Source organism: Rhipicephalus microplus, chromosome 7, assembly GCF_043290135.1.
Source record: "Rhipicephalus microplus isolate Deutch F79 chromosome 7, USDA_Rmic, whole genome shotgun sequence".
Taxonomy (NCBI): Eukaryota; Metazoa; Arthropoda; class Arachnida; order Ixodida; family Ixodidae; genus Rhipicephalus; species Rhipicephalus microplus.
The window spans coordinates 143536889-143564367 of record NC_134706.1 but is presented as its reverse complement, the minus strand read 5'-3'; the positions used below and the strand labels follow the sequence as shown (position 1 = coordinate 143564367).

The 27479-nt window shown below is 42.4% G+C and overlaps 1 protein-coding gene across 3 annotated transcripts in view; it reads left to right on the top strand.

Annotated features, from left to right (window-relative positions):
- Window positions 1–24596, top strand: part of LOC119180000 (uncharacterized) — a 287597-nt gene extending 263001 nt beyond the window's left edge. For all 3 annotated transcript variants that reach the window (XM_037431129.2, XM_075869824.1, XM_075869823.1), the window contains 2 exons: window positions 17437–17538; window positions 24341–24596. In XM_037431129.2, the coding sequence (XP_037287026.2) occupies window positions 17437–17538; window positions 24341–24510 (272 nt within the window). In that variant the 3' untranslated portion in view covers window positions 24511–24596. The remainder of the gene's footprint in view (window positions 1–17436; window positions 17539–24340) is intronic.
- Window positions 24597–27479: the final 2883 nt, after the last annotated feature.

The following is a 27479-nucleotide window of genomic DNA, read 5'->3' as shown; positions in this document are numbered from 1 at the left end:
ATATATAAATGCCGACGCACTTCGCCACTTGTCAGTAGTTGATCGACGGCCGATGCTCCGTTCGCCACTATCAGTCCAAGACTGCTACTGTAATCGGATTTTCCGTTTTCCGGGCACAGGTTCGCCCAAATAAACAGTTAAATTCCAACACAAAGTCTCCTGTCTTCGGCCACGTCACGACCCTGTTACAGTATGATAAGATGACGCGTATGAATAATGCTAACACTTACTTTCCCCCCACGCGTGAGCGGCCAGCCTGGACGTGGCTTAAACAGAAACGAAACGTCCAACGTATGGCCTCAGACGCGATACGGGGACAATCTCCGAACCACGACAGCGACGATCCGAAAAAAGGTCGGTGGGAGTGACACAATAGTTCACTGGGGACGTTTGTTTATTGATTGTGTAGGGTCCAATGAAGCGTGACTGAAGCTTGTCACACAATCCAGGAGTACGTATGGGCGTCCAAAGCAACACTTCATCCCCCGGACTTAAGGAGACGTCGCGATGAGAGCTGTCGTAGCATTGCTTACGATCTCGCTGATTGGCTTCTGTATACAGGCGAGCCCGTTGCCGACATTCCTGGAGCCTTTTGATGAACTGCTCCGATACGGTTGCCGAGGCGTCAGTTGGCACATTTAGGAAAGAGACGTCGATGGTAAATGTCGGTTAACGGCCGTACACGAAGTAGAAAGGCGAGTAGCCAGTAGTTCTTTGAACAGCGGTGTTGTGGGCAAACGTCACAAACGGCAAAATCGTATCCCAGTTGTCGTAGTTTGGTGCGATACACATCGACAGCATGTCTGTTAGTGTCCGATGAACTCTCTCTGTCAGCCCATTAGTTTGGGGGTGGTAGGCTGACGTCGTCTTATGTACTGTTCCACAGGTTGTGAGCAGGGTTTCGATTATGGTGGACAGGATCGTCTTGTCGCGATCACTCAGGAGGACGCGAGGTGCACAGTGACGCATTACAATAGCGTTGAGAAAGAAGTCTGCGACGTCTTCAGCAAAACTTGTGCGTAGTGCAGCAGTCTCTGCGTACCGTGTCAGGTGATCAACAGCAGTCACAATCCAACGATTACCTGCTGGCGTGATGGGAAGAGGTTCGAGTACGTCTATGCCAACGATGGCGAAAGGAGTCTCGGAACACGAGATCGGTTGCAGAAGGCCAGCAGGAGACGAAGTTGGTCGCTTCCGCCAATAACACAGACGGCAAGATACAACGTACTTGGCCACAAACATAGAGATGCCCGGCCAGAAGAAACGGTTTCCGATGCGGCTTTGTGTTTTCTGAAATCCCAAGTGGCTTGCACACGGGTCGTTGTGAAGGGCTTCGAGGACTTGATGACGTAGAGAACGCGGAAGTACTGGAACCTAGGGGTTTTCTTCAGTAGTGTAAACATAAAGGTGGGTGGCAATAAAACTTTCGATGGTTACGTGAAATCATAAGTGGTTACCAGGCGCCAATATCGGCATAACCATAAATATGGTCGTTCTTAGTGGATATTGCATAATATGACGAACACCAAGCGAGCTGGGAGAACAACCGAAACGACATATGAGTCAGCAAACAAGCTGCGTGAACAGGCATGCATATTATTCGAAATAAAACATGCGCTGCTAGAAACATGCATGGTCACAGTGGGCACACTTGTTTTTTCTGCACAATACTATGCTTCGTAAAGAAGGTGTGAGAAAATGCAACATGACATTGGATTTAAGATACGATATTGTTATCATCCGATGAAAACATCGAAGAAAGTGAAACTCTTATGAAATTGAACACTGCGCATTGCATATATAGGTGCCAGCTACTCAACAGGGCAGACCTGAGTTTATGGTCTTCAGTGTGGTCGCCTAATAAATTTAGTCAGGTGACAAACTTGTCATCCAGAATATCGAATTCCGAGTGCTATATACAAGCACACGCGGAAGCGAGGTGGTGGTTTGTTGACAGCACCGGAATACATGACCGCCGCAGCCAATGCCCATTTTACCGATAACATACATTCGCACCATCACCTCGCTGTAAAAAGTCAACTCCGGCGATTTTTCTATGCAAATGAATCTCAGTGGCATTTGCTGCGTTCCTTCCTTTGCACATTACTGTCAATTAGGCCAAATTACAAGCTTCAGCGATGCTAATATTTTTTTCATATGAATTTTAAAGATTGCCTCGAAACTGCTTAGCTGATATGCCAGAATTATGGGCAACACTGTTTGTGAGCCGTCACGTTTGGCATATAAACGAAAGTGACGCAGCAGGTGGCACCGCTTAATTTGGCTTCCGCAGCGTTTACTGTGCTGCCCACAAGGCAACGGCGGTGGTTTTCGGCAGTGTTCTCCCTTCTTTGATGGTGTTTTGCCAGTGTTTCGCTAGTTTGGCAGGCGATTTTTTGTCCCCTGTGGATGAGCGTGCGATGAGTGGTGGTTGGTGTTGGTTTGTGAGCTGCACAACCACTCGTACGAGTCGTAGAGTGTTTGCTATCATGGCTTTTCACGTAACAGTGCCCTCCGTGAGAAGTGGATCAGTCCGATTCAAAAGGTGAAATGGTGAAACCAAGAGTTGCGCTCATGTTGAACCTATCTTCTGCAAAATCTGTGATACAAATGCGAAGAAATTACTAAGTGTGGCAGGCCATGAGGATAGGTTTTTTAGGGTACACCCATATATCACGCATGTTTTACGGAGTTTCGACGAGAAGATGTCACGTGACTAGCCATCACATAGTTCTAGTGGCGCCATGTCCTTTATATTACCTGATAATGGAGAGTTTCACTGCCGGGGAAGGCCACTTTCTAGCGTGCGGAAGCTCTTGCGTTTCTTTGTATTCCCAGCTCCACCCACGCAGAATACAAAGAAATGCGAAAGCCTGTACAGGGGCAGCTTGGGGTACCAGTACTAATGCTTAATATTGCTTTAGAAGTTCGGAGAGGCCCCATTAATGTAGCGGATCGCCTCTGTAAAGAAACAATTAGTGTCGCTCATTCACTCGGCAATATTTTCCGAATGCAGCATGTCCAGCTCATACTTCAGTCTGGAGTGCTAACGTGGTATTGCAGGCTCTTGTACATCCACATTCGTAGATGATCTTCCACTGTATACTTTAGCTTTACCTCACATAGCTGTTAGGCAAGGCTGTCGGTTAGGTAACATGGCTAAAGTTCACGCACTTTTTGTCGGGATTTGGTTCCCAAACTGGATCTCATCAAATGTTAAAGGATCCTAGTCCCCTTAACCAGTTGTTAGGTTGCTTTAGTAACGTAGCTAGTTGTATATTAATGTTGCGTGATTTTAGTTTTGTGTCTTTATGGTGTGTGCTGTTACGCCAATTTAGTCAAGTGACTAGATGTAGGCTGGTGTTCCTCAAGTGTATGTTAATTGTATGTCGACTGAGTACTTCTAACGGAATATTCAGTGCTGTTAGCCACGTGAATAGTTCCATGGTGCTTCGCTTTTTTTCTGTAGCGTGAGAAATCACCTGACCAGTTTTTTTAGTCAGTTCGACAAACGAAAAACTTGTTTAGTTATGTGTGTTTTAGTGTTTCATACTTCACTTCTCTTGAACAGCACCATTGACCATTAAAAAACGTCCCTAGGGTAGTCTATACTTCGTTTCGTACATTAGGTGCAAGGCTATAGAAGCTATGCAAGAAGTTCGGCCAGCAAAACGTATAACTCCTCACCTTTCCAGGTAGCTCGCGTCACATCTGATTAGTTTCGGTGAACCCTCACGTTTCTTTGTGCTCCTCTTAGGTGCGACTGACAAACAGAAGAAAGCGGGGTGAGCACAAACAAACGCGGGTACCGAAAGACCCTCTGGTGTCCTATCCTTCTGTAACACTGAAAGTATAGGTGGCCGCCATCGTGACGTATCCAGATAGAGAGCCTGCATGCGACGGCACGGCTAAACTAAGCTATAAAGCCACATATTATGAGACGTTCAAGGATGCTTTTGTTTGTACGGCACATAATATCTTGAGTTACTTCTCACTGTAATAATGAGAGAAAACTTAAGTGATTAGTGGCAAGAACATCGAACTACTTTTCGCTGCAACCGCATCAACTGCAATAGGTCTCGCTAGCTTCCGCAACGTTGTACATGATGTGTGCAACAGAGTATAGCAGCCAGCGAAAAAAAATATCCTGCCACGGTCACCGTCGAAGGGTATGCTCGTTTAAATGTTGGCTTCTCTTCAAGTTGGCTTCTCTTCGGCGAAAGCACTGGGAACATGTGGGTCACGGCTTTTCGTTTCTTCATCGTACAAGTGTTGCTGAATTCTGCTGCTGGGGCCTTATCATCGATTCCCACCGCCGAGCCGTTTTATCAAGGCAACTCAAGACAGCAACATGACTTCGACGGTACCGTCATCGAAGAGGCGCTGCTGCATTTCCGGTCCGGATGTGCTACGTCAGTCGCAACCAACGCTGTAAGAGCTGGACCATTCCTCAGCATCGACAGTGGGCGCGGCGAAAGCACTGGGAACATGTGGCTCACGGCTTTTCGTTTCTTCATCGTACAGGCGTTGCTGAATTCTGCTGCTGGGGCCTTATCATCGATTCCCACCGCCGAGCCATTTTATCAAGGCAACTCAAGACAGCGACATGACTTCGACGTCACCGTCATTGAAGAGGCGCTGCTGCATTTCCGGTCCGGATGTGCTACGTCAGTCGCAACCAACGCTATAAGAGCTGGACCATTCCTCAGCATTGACAGTGGGCGCGGTGAAAGCACTGGGAACATGTGGCTTACGGCTTTTCGTTTCTTCATCGTACAGGTTAGATATGAATGTTCAATACGTAGTGACAACAGATTTCTTGTTATTCTGCCGTGCCCACGCACCTGCTTTCTTATTGCGTATAAGTGCTACTGTTCATGCAAAATTATTCTCTGTGGGGACGTGAAATCAAATCCTGGTCCTACTGTTGAACAAATGTTTCAGGCAATCCTGGATGGACAGAGGGAAATCAAGGCAGAGATAGCCGATTTAAAAAGTCGTCTTGAAGGTACTGAAGAAACGATCGAGAGTTTTGGTGTGCGCCTAGATGCCCTTGAAGCTAATGTTAACGAAACCCATGGAAAACTAACCTTTACCGTTGAAACTGTTCAAGAGGCCGTTCAAACCCAGAGCGCGAAGTTCATTGACATACTAAACTACACCCGCAGATCGAATTTGATAGTTTTTGGTATTGCTGAATCGCAGGATGAAACTGAATCCGATCTGCAACGTAAGGTTATTGATGAACTGTTTAGGAATAAGTTAGGTGTGAATTGCTCTTCTGTTGCTTGTATTCACAGGCTTGGACGCAATAAAGATAACAGGCCGATAATTCTATATTTCCAAGACTACAGGGAAAAACAGGCTATCTGGAAAAACCTTTCAATACTTCAGGGCTCCAAGATTAGTATTGAAAACGACTACTGTGCGGAAACGCGTCGGAAACGTAAATTGCTTTGGCAGTCAGCTAAGGCAGATAAAGATGCCGGTAAAGATGTATTTCTTGTTGAAGATAGGCCCCATATTGGTACCGACCTTTTCAGTTGGAACGACTCTTCAAATTCCCGTCAATGGCTGTCAAAGGTTAAAAAGTACCCCGCTAAAGCATGGCATTTCCCAACGTTCCAGCTTCGCTTGATATCTTTTGATGCTAGGAGCCTAGCTAACAAAATCGATAAGCTTGAAAATCTTCTTCTTTTATATGACCCACATAATTGCGTCATTACTGAGACCTGGCTACATGGTCTGATAAGTGACAACGAAATTGTGCCGCCTGGGTATCAAGTTTTTAGGCGGGATAGAGGCTCTCGTGGTGGGGGAGTGGCGGTCATTGTAAAAGATTCCGTTGACGCCTGTCTCGCCGATCAAATTGCTGAAAGCATATTTTTTAAAATATCGCTTGACCATGTTACCTTCTTTCTTTGTGCTCTTTACCGTACACCCAATGCAGATATGTTTTTGATGAAATTATATGATCGACTTCTAGGTTTATGTGGGAAACTCGTCTTGCTAACAGGTGATTTTAACTTGCCATCTGTTGTTTGGGATAATTTAAGCTATGGCTGCTTTCCTTCGGGTGACTCAATTCTCGACATCATGTTTTTGCTCAACCTCAAGCAAGCGGTGGAAGTCTGTACTCGAGGCGGGTCGATTTTGGATTTACTCTTTCTAAGTGAAATATTTTCTGATGGCTATGTTGCAATCAAACCGGGCATTTCTGATCATAAACTGATTTTTTTACTTGGAATAAGGCTTTACATCATGCTAAAATACTCAGCCTGCCACACTTATAAAGGAATTTACTAGGGCGAATGATGTAGCTATAATTGACTACCTTGAAACGCATATCGGATCCTTGTTACACAATGTTGAGACCTCTTGGCAATCGTTTGTAAGAACCATACGTCATTGTGTTGAAAATTTTGTACCGTGTTTAAAAACTTATAAGCATCGTGCAAACCCTCTGATTAGCCGAGAAATAATCAACATGAAGCGTAAAATTAAAAGGCTTCGCAAGAAGCATGTGCCAATGACACCCCAGCTTAACGTACTGAAAGACAAACTACAAACAAGCTTGGCACAAGCAAGAAACACTAGTAATACGCTGACTGAATTTCTTCAGAATAGCCCTCAAAAATTTTGGAGGTATTTAAGCGAGTCTAAGACAGGGAGTAGTAAAATTAAGATTAATGGTGTAATAATAACGGACGCTCCTACTATTGCTGAACATTTTAATGCATACTTCCAGAGCGTTTTTTCTCAAACCGATGATTATGAACTTGAGAATTCATTCGTTAACTCAGACAATGACCTATTAGTGACGCAAGAAGGCGTTTTGCACATGCTATTACAACTTGATCCCAAAAAACCTCCGGGGCCTGACGGCATTCCTAATGCTTTTTTAACCGCTACGCTGAATACTTATCGAAATTTCTAACTGGACTTTTTAATCTTTCAATTGCTACGGGGGAAATACCGGCTGATTGGGGTATAGCACGTGTCAAACCAATTCATAAAAAAGGTGACCCCTTATCATTTGAGAATTACCGCCCTATTTCTATTACGAGCAGTTGTTGCAAGCTTCTTGAGCACGTTATTGCTAATTACGTCTATGAATTTCTCAGTGAACACAATGTACTATCAAAGCATCAGCATGGCTTCAGAAGGGCGTTATCTACTGTTACCCAGTTAGTTACAACTGTCTATGAATTTTCACGTGTGCTTGATGTTTCTGGGCAAACTGATGTACTGTTTTTAGATCTTTGTAAAGCCTTTGATAAAGTGCCGCATGGGAAATTGTTACACAAATTACAGCGTATTGGACTACCTACAAAAATTGCTCTGTGGATTCAGGCTTATCTTCAAGATAGACATCAGTATGTAGTGATTGGTAATTTTTCATCGACTGTTCTTCGTGTGTCCTCTGGAGTCCTACAGGGCAGTGTGCTAGGGCCACTTTTGTTTTTAATTTATGTTAATGATTTAGCTTCTCTTATTCCTGAAAATGTGTCTGTGCGTTTGTTCGCGGATGATTGCGTCATTTTTAAGCAAATTTCCTCACCGTGTGATCATGTGGCTTTACAAGATGCACTTATCGCTATCGATAACTGGTGTCAGAACGGGGGCATGCAGTTAAACACTAACAAAACTGTGCTTCTACGCATCACCAGGAAGCTAAGCCCTAGTCAATTCCACTATACTCTAAGAGGCACTAACATAAATAATGTTGACAAATATAAGTACTTGGGCGTCACACTTTCAAGCAAATTATCTTGGTCGACCCTCATAACTGACATTACCACTTCTGCATTACGTAAGCTATGGTTTCTAAAAAGAAAAACTAGCATCTGCACCCTCGCGTACTAAAATTCTAGCCTATAATGCCTGTGTTCGTTCTAAGCTTGAGTATGCTTCTATTATCTGGGATTCGCATGCCAAGAAAGATATTATGAATCTGGAACGTATTAACAGAAAGGCTGTAAGGTTTATTTTTGGCAAATATTGTAGGTTTGATTCCCCGACCACATTAATGCAATTAAACGACATTTCTACTTTAGAAGCTCGGAGAAAGTTCAGTCGTCTTTCCTTTCTTTACAATTGTTTGTGTGGTATTGTAAAAATTGATCTCCCTGACTGTATTAAACCGCTCTCAGTACGACGTACTCGTCATGGTCATGAACATGCTCTAACCCCAATTTTTGCCCGATCAAATGCTTTTAAATATAGTTTTTTTCCTGGAACTGTCGATGACTGGAATTGTTTGCCGTGTGACATCTTTCATTCTAATAAGTTTCTTGGTTACCTTGAGCGTCACCTTCTTTCTTAACCTTTTGTTTCTTTTATGTATCCACTCCTGCTTGGGCCAGCACATTGGCCTGCAGTATTGTGAAATAAATAAAATAAATAAGTCTCTTTTTTTAGTGTCTAGCATTTAGAAATATAACTGCACATGGCAGTCAAATCACATGCACCTAAACTCTTTGGTGTGCATGAGAACTGAAGAGAACCACCGGTTAACACAATTCACCTATGTGCGTTCCCACACCTGGTTAAACCACCTCAATTAGGTGCACGAATGTCATTTGCAAAAGAATTTCCGCATTAAAAATTACACGCACATGTTTGATTTTCAACACAAGGACATAACACACAATCATTTATTCTTTAGGTATTGTGAAGTTTGCCAACGTTATTTTGTAATATTTGTATATTACTGAGCAATCTACATGAAGAGACAGAGGTGCGTTAGTGAATGAAAGTTCACTCAGTGTCGGGTTTGTTTTGAATCTATAGACTTTCTTTTAGGTGCAGTGTTTTACTTGCGATTTATGCGAGTGAAGCAACCTGAAAACTCACACAAACAACCCGCTAGGTTGCCGTTTTTCTTTAGACTAAACTTTTCTGGTTTCCTCTGCACGTTGTCTACGCTTTTGAAGCCTGTCGCGCAAAGAAAACCTGTTATTTTTTCTAAATGAACACCATGAGCTGTTCACCGTTCTTACTGAACGGTGAACAGCTGGTCTTGACCTGCTCTGACTCTTTTCTTCTCTCTAGTTCTGAAAACGAACAAATTTCTGTGGCCATGAACTGCGTGACGAATCTTCCACACCAATGGTAGTCAAAATTTCTGGAGCCCTCCACTACGGCGTCTCTGATAACCATATGATGGTTTTGGGACGTTAAAATCCCATATATCAATCAGTCAGGTACCTATCCACCGAGCACCAATCCGGCGAACATTCGGCTATTCAATGCAACATTTTTTCTTGAGCGCCACGACAATATCACACTGACCATGCGTGCACCTTCCTCGCTACTTCCGTTGAAGAAAACCAGTGGTATGTCTACACCAAGCACAAGTTTTTAGTTTCTTACCAGCCCCAGACTAATGGTCTCACGAAGGGCCTAAACAGGACACTTAGTGATATGATCTCGAAAAGTTTGGAAGATCCCACACCTGGGAATCGACGTTAGGCGAAGCATGTGGAGGGAAGGTGACCGTATTACAACTTTTTTATGAAGTGACACGTCATGAAATGGCGCTAAATATATGTACTAATGTTGCACGCACAGACATACGTTGAAGAGTTGCAGATGCTCATATAACCAGTTGTTTTCACTTGCGCAACGATGCCAACTGGAACATGCGTATTAGCAACACCAGAAGTGCGTATGAAGCGCTGATGCTCGCGAGGATGCTGCCGCTGGACACTACTACATAAATCTGCTTCGGCGCAGGGCAACTAACCATTACTTGCTTTAACCTAACAAGATGGTTGTATCAAAGGAGTACGTATGTAATGTTTATGAAAGTGGATAGGCAACAATGCAACCATTATTGACGTTTTACGAAGATTAGCGTCTATTCTAAAAGTAGTTCCGAGAGCTGACATATCTGTGTGGTAAAATGCTTCATTGACACGCAGAATGATTGGGTTTGATTCCAGCACGTCATATTTGTCAAACCATATTATCCTCCCATGCTAAATTTTGGTTCACGTCAAGTTAAGGGGGTGACCACGAGAGCACCCAAATGTAAGCGGCCAGATAGATAGATACGCTCAAATTTGCCGAAGTTCACAAAGAAAGGCTTCGCATTTAACATGTTGTGGCTGACCCACACGAATGCGATATTAAATAGTCATGTGTGACGCTCCCTCCCTATTCCCCACGTTGTGATACTGTCAGCTATACATCATTTTATCTGTTATGCAACCAAAACCAGCCGCTATTCCTTGACACTTTGCGGCACTCAACCACTGAATATGCTTGTGAAGCCATCGCCCACGTGCTCTGAGCGCGATAACTCGCCCGCTAGGTTGTACAAGCCTTTCAGACGTGCTGAAATCAACGGACATGCACTTCTGTAAGGTTTCTCTTCTGCTTGTTTTACATACTTGGGGTGTTGGCTCGTCTAAGAATCTGCTGCATACTTACACTAGACTATAGAGTGTCGTTCATCAAAAGATTGATTTCACGTGCGGAATAGGCCCCAGCCAAATTAACATCTTCATTGTAAGCTTTGAGCGGCATTATTCATGTGTCTTGCTTTAAGTCCTTTTGCCTGATCACATCTTTTAGCTGACCGAAAGATGTACCACACCCTTCGGTCTTATCTAGGGAAATGATTTACTGAGACGGTGGTTCTACAGCCGGTGTTCTCTTACAAAGCTCAGCCACCGCCATGTGGCTGCCATGAAGGCGATGAAGTGCTATCATTGGACGCTGTATTGGAGACAGAAGGTAGACGATATAGCTTTTAATTTTCGATGAACAACGCCATCTGGTCAACCCTACGCCGTGTATAAGAAAATGTTGGTCAAACAAGCTGATAGTACCAATCGTATTAGGTGTTTAACATCCCAAAACCAAACAAATGTTGTGAGGGACCCAGTAGTGGAGGGCTCCAAAAGTTAATACAATTAGTTTCAAACAGTTTATTTGGCATTCCTTATAGCGAGATAACAAACGTGAAATCAAGAACAAAGAGCTGCTATCCAGCAGCTTGACAGATACGCATAGGTTCGTTAACCTGCACTTACAACACACAATACATGGGCCACTAGCATTTCAGCTCCATCGAAACGCCACCGTCGCTACATATAACCTGCGAACTTAGGTTCTGTTGTCGAGAACAGTAGCTGCTGCCCCGCCGTGATCAACTGATTTTACTTATGTGACTGGTTATTAAGTCCTCTTACGGGACCTTTTTAAGCTGGTGAATTTCACGTTGCGTCATTCATGTCACGTGCGTGCATCTTAAATGATACTCCATGATTTTTTCACGAGACGTTTATGTTCTGATCACTGTATTTGATGAGGTGAACAGATGTTACAAGATATGTGGCCATGTTACTAGCCCCAAAGTGCTGGTTTCTTATTTTAACTGTGTGACTTATTGTGACGTGATTTTACAGGTTTGTGCTCCCGTGAATTGAAGTTACGCGATGTTAGGCAATTTTTTAAAATCATACAACTTACCCGTCATAGTTATTGGATTCAATGCAGTAAATAAACCAAAAATAAAGATTTAGCGGAAGTTGGTCTGATTGGGATAGTAAGTGTAGCAATAGAAGAACTCCCGCCTGAACTTGTAATAAAAAACCCGATGTTTCGAAGCCGGTCTGGCATCTTCCTCAAATGTGAGAAATTCAGAGATGTGCGATGAATATATACGCATGATCGCCTTGCGCGACAAATTTTCCACGACCCTTCGCAAACCATGGCAGTAGAGACAGGCCACGTCCCCGTGGGGTGGTTGTCGTTTTCGCCTGCGTGCTGATTGTGCCGGGATTCGAGGAGGAGTCGCCAGTCCAAACAGAAGGCAAAGCAGAAAATTTTTAATTGTCATTAGGATAATTTAGGAGTATTCCATTCGGAACTACGATACGCTTATGTACCTGCGCGATTAAAATTTTGTGTTGCGCGACGATAATGTCAATCAGCTAATTATGCGATTCGACTTTCGTTTGAAAGACATTGGCGTCGCTCATACACAGACGAAAATCAGAACTAAGTGGTAAACGTACCTATGCCACTGACACTGCATTGAAGGTCAACTGTGGGTGCTATTCTGTACATTGTCCAATTCCGCAATATTGTCGAAATTTGTAATGACGGCCTTTTAAGCCAATGAGAGGGGTGCTTACTTGGCCAATTCGCATCGATCAATGGCAGAGTCTGACAACATGGCAGAATTCGAACAGACTGGCACCTTGTAACGAAACTTTACTTTGGTGGTAACTGCCATAAATAGGTAATATTTATACGTTACGTTACAATAACGTAAGTGAAAAATCTCGCAGTCACGTATTTAGTTTATAACTGGTGCTCTAACTGCCAGAAAGCAGACGGCGCGGAGCTCTAGTGGTGTGTCGAGCAAACCGGACAGAACCAGATATGACGATTACTACAGAACGTTGCCGCGTTGCTCCTTTTGAGAAATACGCCTTCATTAGACCACGTTTGGAACGCGTCTGTGCGTTTGTACTGCATTGGCCCCGTCTAATGACAGCCCGTTCGAAACGCGGTCGTGCTGCATTAAAGTCGGTGGCAAGTCAAGTTCAAGTTAATCAGCGTCTGTGAATACGGGGGTCAGGCACTGCAAACGCACCAGTGGGAATCCCGCACCAGCGTTCAATAAGAGGCATATTTACGCAGCTTTCTTAAGTTAACATAGAAAAAACACGCTTACTAAGGGGTGCATCGCCCCGCCGTGGTGGTCTAGTGGTCAAGGTACTCGGCTGCTGAGCCGCAGGTCATGGGATCGAATCCCGGCTGCGGTGACTGCATTTCCGATGGAGGCGAAAATGTTGTAGGCCCGTCTGCTCAGATTTGTGCGCACGTTAAAAAACCCCAGGTGGTCGAAATTTCCGGAGCCCTCCATTACGGCGTCTCTCATAATCATATGGTGGTTCTGGGACGTTAAACATCACAAATCAATAAGGGGCGTGTCCGCGATGGGCGTCATCGAGGAGCGCGGAGCAGGCGAATTTTCTGTCGTACACGCCACTTCCAGTGAGTCGTATTGGTGTCGTTTTTTCAAGTTTCTGCCTCTAAAACAGCGTCGTTTGCAACCTTTCTTCTGAAGTGAGCGCTTGTATTTCGAAGACGATATTATGCAGGCAGCACTACCTCCCCCTAGGCTACACATAGATTGACTTTCTGCGAGTTGCCAAATTTTGTTACAGTTGGCCTTTAGTGGTAACAACAATAACAACAAAAACAACAAAAACAATAATAATAATTATTATTATAATAATAACAATAATACAATATATCTGATCACTCACTGATCTACTCAAATCGTTTTCTGATAAACCAGAGGTAGTGGTTGATAGGTTCAACCACTTCTTCACGCGTTTTTTCAAAAATGCGCATGCGCAAAAACGCACGTGCATGCTTAAACAGTCTGTTCCTGCATCTGCTTATTTGCCAACGCGATCGATGGAAGATCTCAGGAGAATAATTTTCAGTTTTCTTCCATATAAGCAACCAGGAATTGATGGGGTAGCTGTGGCCACGCTTCTACGGAACTTTGAAGAATTATCTGGTATAATTCTCTTCATGTTAAATCGATTTTTAACGAGTGCATTCATTTCCGAAAAATTAAAAACAGCAAGAGTTGAGCCATTGTTTAAAGCAGGGAGAAAGATTAAATAGAAAATTACAGACCAATTTCTACCTTGCCTATACTCTGCCCGATACTAGAAATATTTTTGCTTCAATATATGACGTCCTTCTTACAGAAGTTCTCGCTACTAACACCCCGACAATTTGGTTTCATTGCTAGTTGTAGTACTATAACGTTACTAGAAGAGTTTAGCGATGAAATATACTCGGCTTTAGACAAGAACCTGCTCTGTGGTGTTCTATTTTCAGACTTGGCAAAAGCGTTTGAAGAAGTGAACCTTACCAGTTTGTTAGAAAAGCTATTTCGTTTGAGCTTTAGGGGGCCTTTTTATGATGTGCTGTATATTTAGTTACAAGACAGGTCACAGGTCGTTATGGAATTTAGGGAGGTAATTAGCAATAAAAAATATATTACTGCTTGTGTGCCACAAGGATTGGTGTTGTCACCATTGCTATTCAATTCATTTATAAATGACTTCCCCTTGGGAATTGGTAAAGCCAATGTGTACCAGTATTCAGATGATACAGTGATATTAACACGTCATATACGTTATAAAGTGGCAATTAATGCTCTTCAAAGTGATATTTATATGCTATGATATGGTTTGAAGAAAACTCCACAACTGTAAACGAAAAGAAAACAAAACTTATCTGCTTTCGAAGTCATCCAAAAACACAGAAAGTGAATATACCAATTTTTCTTCAAACCGAACATTGCAATTCATGTAAACTTTCTCCAGTGGAAAATGTCGAAACATTCAGATACCTAGGCGTAATTTTTCATAGTGGTATGTCTTGGCAACATCACATGGGATTTATTTATTTCAAACTAAAAAGTGTGATATATCCGCTTTTCAATCTATAAAGTTTGGTGCCGTTACCAGTGAAAAAAATGATAGTTCAGTCGTTAGCATATAGTGCAGTGAGATATGAGATAACAGTTTTTGCGTTTTGCTCAGAACGCTGGAAAACACGCATTGATAGTTTACTTCGAAATATTTTAAAAAGTGTAGCTTACGGTTGTAAGATAGGTGCCAGTACTGTTTTTAGGGAATTGTGATTTTGTGTATTCCAGGATTTGTTTATTAAGACAGTTGTTCTAAGATACAATTGGTGTGATGACTTTGAAGTGCAATATGTAGCGCGTCGACCCCTGAAAAAAAATAAGCGTTTTATAGTACCCTGGTTCTCTACCAGCTCTGAAGAAGCATGTAGAAGTGTATATATTCCAAAAATTTTCACTGCTTACCAGACGAATGTTTTTCAGCGAGTTCAAAAAGGCAATTAAAGAAATTACTCGCTCAGCTGTAAAATCACATGGTCTATTTGTATGCGACGTATGCTCTGTGTCCCACTTTTGTTCCTCTTTTTTATTTACTGCCTGTAAAAAAGTACTGGTGTCAATCGCTTGTCTGTTCGTTTGTAAGGAAACAACGACAGTTTTGCTACCTTCTATCCACATCGCTGCAACCGGCTCTGCCGGGCCTAGTGACACAAGTCGTGGGTACATAGACAGGACCGTTTCTTTGTACTTATTATGAATGTGTACAAAAATTGTTAATATTATTATTATTATTATTTAATAATATATCTACATTACTAATCTCTTCAAATAAAAAAGTTATAGGACGAAGCCTGCCAAAGCCATCAGTGGCTTGAGTGGTATAATTTTGCTTGCAGAAAAAGCAAAACTTAATAGGTGGTTCCTCTTCCGTACTGTATATTCCATTCTACCTTCGTGCTATGAACCTAAAAGGGGCATGCAACGCTTTTTGAGCATTGTCAAAAAAAAATCTGCTGATAGGTAATAGAGGCTCCCAGAAACAAGCGAGCCAAATATTTTAGCCCAACACGTCCCCTGTAATTCACATTATTCAAAATCAGGTAAAATCGATTTTTCTTCTCTCTACAAATGACGAAAGACGCTGAAAAATAACTCGTATAAATCCCTCCTATGAGCCATTACTTATTTGAACATGACGCACTCGGCCGTTACAGAAATCACCGCGGGAGACTGCAAATTTCCACGTAAGCGCACGCGATCACATTAAAGAAGCTGCGTATTCGAAGAAAAAAAAAGTGCACAAGGTCTTGAGACACAAGGTCTTGAGGCGTACATGACATATTGTCTTTGCCCCTGCCATAACTCCCTGCTTAGCTTGCAGCGATTTCGTCAGGACGAGAGTAGATAGAATGAAACACAGCAACTGAAACTTTTTTGTAACTGCACTCACACTGAACAGATTCTGAAAACTTTTGTGGTGTTGAAACTGTGGACAAAAAAGCTCTTTTAGTGAATTCATTCTATGGTTACCTAAAAGACTGTTTCTGGGCCTTTTAAAAATATAATTTTAAAGTCAGCTAGAAACTGCTTTCTCTTCTCTCTAAACATGACGCAAGAAGCTCATCAAGCTCAAAAATCACCGGCAAAAAAGTAATCTATCAGATAATAGCTGATTTCAACATGACGTGCGTGTTCGTTTCAAAGATTAACGCGTGAATCCACGACTTTTCCACGCTTGCAAGCACAAACGCTCTGAAAAAAGCTGCTGGTTCGAAGGAATAAAAAGGCAAAAAATTAAGGCACACGCAACCGGGGCTTTTTTGGGGACGAACGAAGACAGAGAATGCTATTGCAGCGTGCGACGAAGTTTTGTAACTCCGCTCGAACTGTATATATTCTAAAACTTTGTGGCGTTGAATTTGTTGAACTTGCGGCGTTGGATATGCAACAAACTAGTTTGAGGAGTTCATTCCTTGGTTTCCTCAAAAGGTGTTACTCTACCTCTTTACTAGCTTTACTTGACGTCTACCTTCTCATAGTACGATCATTCACTAATTTTTTCGAACTTAGTCTCGAGAAAGTTCAACTTCGGAGCTCAAAACTAAACACTGACAACAACAAAGACGTGCTACACGCGCCTTCATTCCGCAGGGTTTTAAATGCAATGCATTTTTTAGCTATCTTCGGTGACTTTGAGCGTAGCTAATTATCTATATATCTAGCCGCCTTTGACATTTAGCTTATATATTGTTACTATCGCACTTATATATTGTTACGAGGAAACCACGTAACAATATATAGGTGCGAAAGAATGAGCAAAACAAAGAAAATACCAAAAAGACAAACCTAGTCATGGATCAAGCCAGTGATCACTAATTTATTTTAGCCAAGTATGTTTAAAAAAGTGGTTAACAAATTAGAGTACTTGGTACACTACTATGGCTGCCCAAGCCAAGTATTCCACAGTGAAGGTCATTGTTCTGCGTATTGTGGGACAGGCAGTTTACTCACACACTCATCACATTCTGTTTTATTTAAACGAAATGAACAATCTGTCTGATTAACAAATCTAGACCACGATGTACAGGTGTTATCACGCACTGCATCAGTCTGACTGCGTCATCAGTCTGACCGCATGAAAAGTCAGACGGATGCACTGCATCAGTCTGTCTTTTGATGTTTGAACACACCATCTGTTTCACTAACGTAGCAAGAGCTTCACCTTTTACAAAGTGCGTTAGAAAGAAGTTTATAAGTAACTTGGGCTTTCATAATTTGGTTAGTTCTGGCTCCGTTTCTTTTTGTTGATGTTATTTCGCAGTTGAATATGCGTTTGCATTTTGTAATTAAGAAGCAGTTTATCTTAAACACTTTTGTCTCGTGTTGGATGTTGCTAGTGTTTATTACTTTATTGCTGTAAGGTACATTTGTACCAACTAGCTCTATTTACATGTCTACTAAGTTGAAGAAGTGTCTGTGTGTAAAACATTTCAAGTTTCGTATTTGTTTTTTTTTTCTAGTTGCTGCAACACAACACCCGTCTACAAATATTCTTGACAGCTACGCTGCTTTGGAGGTGGAAACGGGCTGTCTGCTTCTCTCGCACGGCCAATCAAATGATGGTATTTTTTGCTGATACATTCTTTAAATGTTATGTGGTTCACAAAAGGGCATTAGATTTTCATGGAGCTTTTAGGCTAAACAATTACTTAGCTAAGTTGCAGAAAACGCTTGCGTTCAGGCTAGCTAAAACATCCATATCTGCCATGCACGTGTGCTTCTCTAGAGGAATTCACTGCAAGGAGTTGCAACAGTGCATTTTTTGTTGGTGAAAGGCTTCGTGTTCACCACGTGTGGCTTTTGATGATTATGAGTCACTTACCAAACATGCATGACTCATTTGTTCAGCAATATAGAAAACTGATGCTCCCTCTGAGAAATGGCAGTAGATGCAACAGCCTCCAGTCTCTGCTGTCGTTGTTTTTATTGATGCACCACACAAAAGTACCGCGCACAACATGACAGTCCTGTTATTTCCTAGTGTTCACACGGTCCAGTTGGCATGCTTCGTCAGCTCGTTGAACAAAATAGTCGGCATCCGAGTTGTCAGTTCTGACCATGTTGCATAGAAGCTTGGCATTTATTATCATCTACACATCACTACCTAATAGAAGACAAAACGGCGTGAAGCGTGTTGTCTCTTGCGTGACGGTTTTTTACGCTAAAGTTACGTAACGCACTACGTCATCACACGTCTTGTGCTGTACCTCTATGTACAAAGACAACATATCAATCATCGCTATGTTCATCCTTTCGGTAAACACGTTCGTTTGTTGTTTATAGGCTGTATTTCTATGACGCGTGGTTTACCTTAGCTGGAAGACGTGTTCAAGTAGCCTTGCCGGAAACGCTGCTCTTCGGTCTGTGATGACGACTGGAGCACCGCGTGGCCTTGTACAACGCTCTCTACAAAATTATCAAGCAACTTCAGAAACTGTGGCCCGACCACGGTGGTATAGTGGCTAAGGGACTCGCCTGCTGACCCGCAGGTCGTGGGAGTGAATACCAGCTGCGAGAGCTACATTTTCAGTGGAGGCGAAAATGCTATAGGGCCGCCTGCTCAGATTTGAGTGGACCGTCTAAAACACCGGGTGGTCGAAATTACCGGAGGCCTTGACTACGGCGTCTCTCATATTCATAATGCCGTTTACGCATGGTAATCTTCACGTATTGAACAATCATCAATGAATTAATCACAAGTCATTGTGTTTTTGGTAAGAGCCTTTTCTGCGTAGCGGGTAAATATTATGCAGTGACGGTTATCCACTTTCTTCCCGAAAACAGTAAAAAAATGGGCCCAGGAGATCCATGCCGACCTGATCGAAAAGTGTTCAAGGTGGATCGATTGGGGGAAGTAATGCTGCAGGCTCCACAAAGGGTACTTTTGGTACTGGCGTTCTTGAAAGGCTTGGATGTATTGTTTAACGCGAGCGGCAAGCTTTGGTCAGTAGCAAGACTTGCACAACCTTGCGAGTGTACGGGTGATACCTAGGTGGCCAGACGAAGGTTGGTCTGGAAAAGTAAACAGAATTTTCTCACGCTCTGCTGGAACAGCCAATAGATAAGTTTGCTCGCTTGCGCTGCGTTCTTCTTGTACAACACGCCCAGTCGTAAAACAAAAAGATGACAATCCACGAGCCAGAGGTAGGGGTGAAGACACATTGCGGCTCTTCAGAAGTTCATTTATAGGCCGCTATTTAACATCCCCTCGCTGCTTTGTTCTTACGTCTGTTTCGCTAACGGCTCCGAGAAAAGTGCAGTCGTCTTCGAGGATTTGAGCGGGACGCCCAACTCGCACGTGTAACAACGTGTTTGAATCTTCGTGTGCACGACCCAACTTATACACGACAGTGACGTCATACTCCGCCAAGCATAGGCTACATTTGGCTAGTTATCCGAAATGGTCTCTTTGGTTCACCAGCCGGCACAGCAAGTGATGATTGTTTCCTGCCCTGAATGGGCGTCCTTAGAGATAAGGTAGAAAGAAGCTTAGCGAGTGCCCACACGATGGCAAAACACTCCTCTTCAGTGGGGCTGTAGTTGGACTCTGGGCACGATGGCGTGCGACTGGAGTAAGCAATAGGTTTTTCAACTCTCTCCGGCTGCTGTACGAGTACTGTGCCCAGAACGGCGTTACTGGCGTCGGTATGAATTTCTCTCTCGGCTTCCTCGTTAAGTGTCCAAAAGCAGGTGGTGCTGCCAAGTAATGCCACAGATCGGTGAATGCCGTACCTGGCTGGGAGCTACAGAAGAACTGCCTGTCGTCTCTGGTGAGTCGAGTAAGGGGTTCGGCAATTATCAAAAAATTTCATATTAAGTGCCGCTAGTATGCACATAACCCACAGAACAGCCGAACATTTTTTTTATCAGTAAGAACCAGGAAGGCTGCTAGAGCAGCTGTTTTGTAGGAGTCAGGACGACGCCTTCCGCGCTCGCAACATGGCCAAAGAATTTATATTCCCTGTAACCAAAGTGGCATTTCAGAGAATTTAACAACATGTTGGCCGATTGAACTGTCTCGAGGGTCTCTTTCAGCCAACTCATTTGTTCTTAAAAGGTGGCTAAATACACGATCACGTTATCTAAGTAGACAAGGCAGCTTTGCGACTTTAGGTTGGCTAACACAGTGTCCATCATGCGCTGGAAGGTAGCTGGCACAGAGACCAAAGTATAGCAAAACCAAACGGAAGCACTCGAAATTCGTAGAGTCCATCTGGCGTGACAAAGGCTGTTTTTTCACGGTCACACTTATCTACATCGATTTGCCAATAGCCGCACTTCAAATCGAAGCGAGAAAAATACTTCAGTCACCGTAGCCGATCAAGAGAATCGTGAATGGGCAACAGTGGATAAACGTTCTTTTTTGCTTTAGAAGTCGTATTCACGCGATTTCTTTCCCGAATCAAGCCTGCCTAAGGCAAGTTTCAAACAACTCGCAAGCACCGGCGTAGCTCAGTGGTAGAATAGCAGGCTGGAACCTAGCAGACCCGCGTTTAAGCCCCCCTGTGTCATTAGTATTTGTTTTTCTAATTTCGCGCGATGCGGTTACGGACACCGGTGGAGACGGCGGCAGACAACTGTGCTGCTGCGCGAAACCCAAGTTTTGATCTCATAGCAGCTTTTGCTGTGAAACCATTTAGACATCTTTTTATCCATACTCTAAATTCCCCTGACGATACTCCATGATTTCATATTCATTTTCTATCATCGTGCGGCTGCTTTTCCGGAAGCAGCACCTCCTATTCCCTACGCATGCGATCAGACACCAAGGAGAGGTCTAGTGTACGGTGCGACGTGAATGAATACATGTGTAGAACCTAATCAGTCATACTGTTGGCTAAGAGACGCTGCAGCCTCTACAGTGCTAAAAGGGACTTATAGGATGGAGTATTGATTGCACTTCATATAGTTCTCAAAGCTAAATTTTCCTGGTAAAGAGAATACTGATCTCCGACTGTACTCGAAAGCAAAATTTCAAGCTAAATAACCTTGATAAGGGCAACAATTTTGAAAATAGACATTTATAGGCAGTAATAAACATCTACGCACAAACGTCGAAAATAATCAAGTATAGGCACTATAAAACAGCATAAAAGCTTTCCCTAGCCTCTAATTTATGCTAATATATCCAAGTGACACGATAGGAACACAAGAAACAAATTAGGCATTTGCCTATAATGCGGTCTCTGCTTAATTTGCGCTATGGCCGTTTCGCCCGCTCCTCATATACCAAATTAGCTATCACGTCACGTTAAGAGACCACGAAGCTGAATGTCTCGTGCAGTCATGACAATCAGGATATGCGTGTCATGTAAAACTTGGCTACAAGCTACCCTGATAGCGCACTCGCAGCCGTTTCGCTAGCGCCACATGTGCCGAATTCGGTATCATGTCACGCGAATAGATGTTCAAGGTAAATGACATGTCCAAACTTGATAATCATTACATCCGTGTATGTAAAACATGACTACATGTTACGCTTATAGCGTGCTCGTGACTGCTTAAGCAGCTCCACATATACCAAACTCGGTATCACGTGACGTCACTAGACGATGAAGGTAAATTACTTGTCGAATAGGATAATAATAAAATGCGTGCATGTAAAACATGACTACATGCTACGATCATAGCGTGCTCGTGGCCGTTTCACTAGCTTCTCGTATACCGAAGTTGGTGTCACGTGACGTGAAAAGATGAGAGTAAAAGACATGTCCAAATATGATAATCATGACATGCTTGTATGTAAAACAAGACTACATGCTACGCTCATAGCGTGTTTGTGGCCGCTTCACACATATACGAAATTTGATATCACGTGGTGTGAATAGACGACGAAGTAAATGACAAGTTCAAACATAAAATACATGACATGCGCGTATGTAAAACATGACTAAATGCTACGCTTATAGCGTGCTCGTGGCCATTTCCTTGTCTCCACGTATACCAAATTTGGTATCACGTGACGTGAATGGACGACAAAGGTCAATGACACGCCCAGACATGATAATCATGAGATGCGTGTATGTAAAACATGGCTACATGCTACACTCATAGCGTGCTCGTTGTGGTTTCGCTAGGTCCCCATATACCAAATTTGGTATCTCGTCACGTGAGCACACGACGAAGGTATATGACACGTCCAAACATGACAATCGTGACATGCGTGTATGCAAAACATGACTACATGCTGCGCTCATGCCGTGCTCGTGGCCGTTTCGCCAGCTTCACATATTCTAAATTTGGTGTCATGTGACGTGAGTATACGACGAAGATAAATGACACGTCTCAACATGAGAGTCATGACATGAGTGTACATAAAGCATGACTACATGCTGCGCTCATAACGTGCTCGTGGCCATTTCGCTAGCTCCACATCTACCAAATTTGGTATCACGTTACGAGTACTCACGAATAACACAAATGCCATGCGCAAACATAATAATCATACCTTGGAAATTACATATGGCATAACTTATATTCACCACGTAAAGTTGTGCCGATTTCAAGCTGAATTATGAACTTTCCTTATTCGTGCTATGCATATCATCGATTCCTACTGTATGTGGGACCTGCAAATTTTTTTTCTGCTCATCGTATGAAAAAAACAATCACTCACATCTTGACTAGGTCCTCAGAGCCTTTCGACATATAATATGAAGTAAATAGCTAGTGCGATCACTTTGTTTGAGTGCCGTCTACCCTGAAACGGTAACTTTATTATTCCTCGCATTTGCACGCCAAAAGGTATTTCAAAATGTTTTGCTTGATGATGTTCAATCCTTTTTAGCTTGGTGTAAAGTGAGACCCAAGACTAAACAAATCTGTGAGAAGTTTTGCAAAGCTACCATGTGCAATCACAATTGGTAAGGTGTAGTCGATATATATTACCAGATTTTGAAACAAAATCATAGTAGTACAGCATATATATTCAAGGTTATTTTTCAGCACGTATTTTTCTAGCCGCGTCCCTATTTGCGCCCAGCTATGCGCTGGCGTGGGTAAAGACGACAACCGATTCACGCGAGAGGCACGTCACAAAGAACAACTGCCCCCTTCAATATTTAAATAACCAGTTACAAGATTACTTGACACACCTGTTCATAAACAACATTATTGCGGCGGATGCATCCGTAACAAACAAAAACGCCGGAGTAGGCATCTGCTGTAGTTCTTTCGAATGGTCTTTTTTAGTTCGATTACAAGACTACACGTCTATATTCACCGCTGAATTATTTGCTATGATTCTAGCACTTCGTAAACATCCTGCAAGCGAATAAGAAGCAGTCATACTTACTGATTCTCTCTCAGTATGCACTGTACTATATACAACAAAAAATTGACAACATTGAGTATGCTTAGCAGTTTATTACCAGCAAACCTGAAAAAATTTCACTTGGTATGGGTACCTGGCCACTGCGCGATTTATCCAAATGAGATGGCAGACTCGTTAGCCAAAGCAACTTCAAGCGGACCACTCTTACCTATTTTACCTGATTTTGCCTATGTAACAGCACTCATCTATAGAAATTGTTGTTTGCGCAAGGAGATTAAAAAATTATCGTTGGATAAAGTCAGAGACTTCGTACATCTAAAATTTTGCTTGAACGAACAGTGGTGTGTATCTCGGCAGTTAGAAATTCCAATCACCAGATTACGATGCAGAATTCCTCACCTGAATAAAGCTGGACTCACAGCAACTCCGTTATGTCTTTTTTACAAGGAATCGGAATCAATAGATCGTTTCTTTTTATTCTGTCAACGATATTCTTATCAAAAGAAAAGATACCTGGTCGAACCAACTGAGAACCTAGGTTCAACAATAAACATGGCAGTAATTTATCCTTCGGAGGGTATAAATTAGGTTATAGCCACATGGAGGTTTGCTTTGCGTGTGTGCGTACATAATGGCAACAAACAAATTACCTTGTTAGTCTATCGTTATTAATTCTGGCTACGAGACTATCTGAATGCCTGACTCATAACTAACTGACTTAATGAACTTGCTTCCCGGTTCTTGGCCGATTCCCTTTTGTGGGCGAGTGCCGGCAAAGCTAAAGGCTCATCATCATCATCATCATCATCATCATTATCATCATCATCATCATCATCAAATCAGGAGAAGAAGCAGTTCTTTTGGCAGAATCCACTTTTGGTGTCTATGAGAGAACAGCGTTCTTCTGTCCGTTGCAATAAAATTCCCAGACTTTTGGAATTGCGACAATTTGTTTAAAAAGGCTCTGCAAGCTTTGTGAAATTGTTATAAAATGCACAACTTTGTTTCGCATAAAATAAAAAGGTTTTACTTCTCGAAATATTTGTACTTCACTATTGCCTTTACCTAATAACGTATATTCATGTTTTCAGGTAAACACAAGTGCACGCTATGGGGACTGTCAAAAAATGTTGTGAGTCAAAGTACGAAGTGTTACAATCAGATGAAGTTGCTGTGCACGAGCAATATGTATGACTTGACCAAGTCTAATAACCTATGCAATCATTTTGATCTTGGTGAAGACTCCGAGGAAGAAGAGTAATAATGAGTGACCATTCTAAAAACTATCTCAATAAATCACTAATTGTATCAGAAGAGTTATTGCTCGAATAAAACATATTAAGGCCAGTTTTTGTACTCTAAAAATGGGGCAGCCAAACTGGAAATGCGGTTGCCTGATGTTGTGGTTTTGTTAGGAACACTTTCAAAAGTCTTTTTCTAAGGGTACGAACACAGTATTGATTGTTTGACATCAGAACAAGTGGCAATCACAGCCGCAAACTTAATCGGTTTTCTTCAAGTTAATTTATGCAAAGCATTGTCGTCTGCCAGGTGTTCTGCGTGCGCTGTTGCCTGAGCCCGCTGGGTAGAAATCAGTGGCGCCCAGTGGTGTGCCGACTTCTTCGCAAGTGGGGCAGGGGTGGGAGGGGTGAGGCTCTTCGACTCTACAGCAGCATTCATATATATATATTGGCTTGACTAGACAAACGTACGAAAACTTTTATTAATTCCTACGTTTCGGCCGAGGTCTGGTCTTTGTCAGTGAATGGTACTTCCTGACGAAGACCGGACCCCGGCCGAAACGTAAGAATTCTTAAACGTTTTCGTACGTTCGTCCGCTGAATCCTACTTTTATTTATCACTAGAACTACAAAAAACACTCGCTTAATATTTAAACCATTGTGTAAGCTAATTTGATTATTGATCGAAATAATGTCTTGAAAACGCACGCAATCATTGGCAAATAATTGACTCTGGGAACCACCTTCAACTATATTAACAATGTCGTTAAAATACATAATAAAAAGGAGAGGACCAAGGACACTTCTCTGCGGCACACCTGATGTGACTGGAAGGAAGACCGCTTTTTCACCGTTATTTTGCACTAATTGATGCTGGTGGTCAGGTATTGAGCAACCCAAGAAATGAACAATCCTGGGATTCCAGCGTTTTCAAGTGTCAGAATTATTTATCAGGGGTAACAGTTCAGAAAGATTTTAGAAAGTCTTGAAAAATATGTCACTTCTTCCGTTTTTGTCAAGAGTTGACGCAGACAAATGAACAACAGCGGTCAGCTGTGTGACAGTCGAATGCCTCCCCCCCCCTAAAACCATGCCGATACTTAGTCAAAACAGAATGCTTCTCTAAATATGTAGTTATGCTGTTTGCGATTGTATGTTCAATAGGTTAGCAGCATGACGAGGTAAGAGAAATAGGATGGTAATATTCAACGAGAAGACAATCTCCCCTCTTGTGAATTGGTGCAATGCAGGCTGTCATCCATTCACTCGGTAATTCTGACAACAACAGTGACGTATGAAGTATTATAACGAGAAATTTGAATATAGTGACCGCATATTTAGTTACATTGTCAGGACCACTAGAACTTTTGGGTTTGAGGCTTAGCAGCATAGCAAGTACACCTAGTTCCGATATAAAATATACGTTAGAAAGTTGCGGCATTGAACAGTTGTGTGAAAAATAACATAAATCAGAAAAACACTTAACGAACCTGATAATGTGATAGGTAGTTTGTAGCTTCTCAGTAATCATCTGTCCATTCACCGTCATTTGTGATATTAGTTTTTTTCCTCTCGGCAATGTAATTCCAGCACTTACTTGGATGATTTTCAATAAAATTTGACAGGAACGTGGTAAAGTAATAGTCCTTCCAATTACGCACTGCAAGCACGAGCACGTTTTCCAATTTTGATATAAAATATGGCTGCCTCATGCGCTTTCCTAAATCGTTTAGTTTCGCGCTTCATATGAATTATGTTACCAGGGGTTCATGGTGTTTGCTTGTGTACTGGCTTTGTTTATTTAGTGTGAGTTTGTCTAGAAAAAATGAGACTTTTCATCGAAGCGAGTTCAAAGTATGTTTACATTATTCTCAGCAAAATTAGTTAAGCAGTTTTTCAAGTAGTGAATCACACAAACCTCATTTATGCGAGAATAATCTTTGACAGAATGGGCACATAATTTATCGGTTTTTCTACAGGAAGTAAACAGCAAGAAAATATAGACAAGATAGTGATCTGATAGCTCGCGCTTGACAACTACCGTGAATTCAACAAATTTGCGAGCAAGAAATACCATGTCTGAAACTGATGATGAAGAATTATGCACGCGAGTAGGGTCAACTACAGCTTCCACGAGATTGTGGGTTAACAAGATTTTGAAAAGTATTTTAACATCCTGATTGTGATGAAGCCCAGAGTCACGGCACACCCAGTCTATACCAGGCAATTAAAAGTCACCTACAGTAATAACCTTGCTACTCCAATATTTATCCATATTACAGCAAAATTCATGCAAAAATTTAGAGGCGGCGTCAAGGGGTCTATACATTGCGAGAAATACAAAGCTATAGACCTGTATGCCTTTTTGTGTCCACACAATATGTGTACCACATGCAGGGGATGTATACAACTCCGAACAATGGGTGTATACTTGTTTACAGTGCAATACCAGAAACACAGGGCAGGCAAGGAGCAAAAGTCCTGTGTTTCTGGCGTCGCGCTCTAAACCTGATAGATCCCAACCAACTGTTCACAATAAATCATGATAGATCTTGTTAGCGATAGATCCAAGTTCCCGATAGATCCCAACCAACGGGCCCAACTTGCCGTCTTAAACAATGGGCGTATTGCGCAGTGCGTGCATAGGACAAAATGTTTGCTCCCCACACATTGTGATCATAAACAGCTTTACAGCACCTATTCTGTTGTCACGTGATCCTAGAGGATGGTGGCGAGGTTTCAGTAGGCGCAGCTTCTGCGCCACGATGTCGCCTCAAGCGACTCACTAGGTCGACGCGTCTACCCCTGTTTTCAAATATGCAATAGTTCTATAGGAGCCCTTCAGATGTCAATAAGGTGGGGTATTACGTTCTTCTCAAGCTTCTTCATGAGGTTAGACGGAAGCGTCTAATTATGACGAGAATGGCGAAGCTTAGTAAAGCTGTTGTTGTTGTTGTTTTTGTTGTTGTTCTCCTATTGTTAGTGGTGC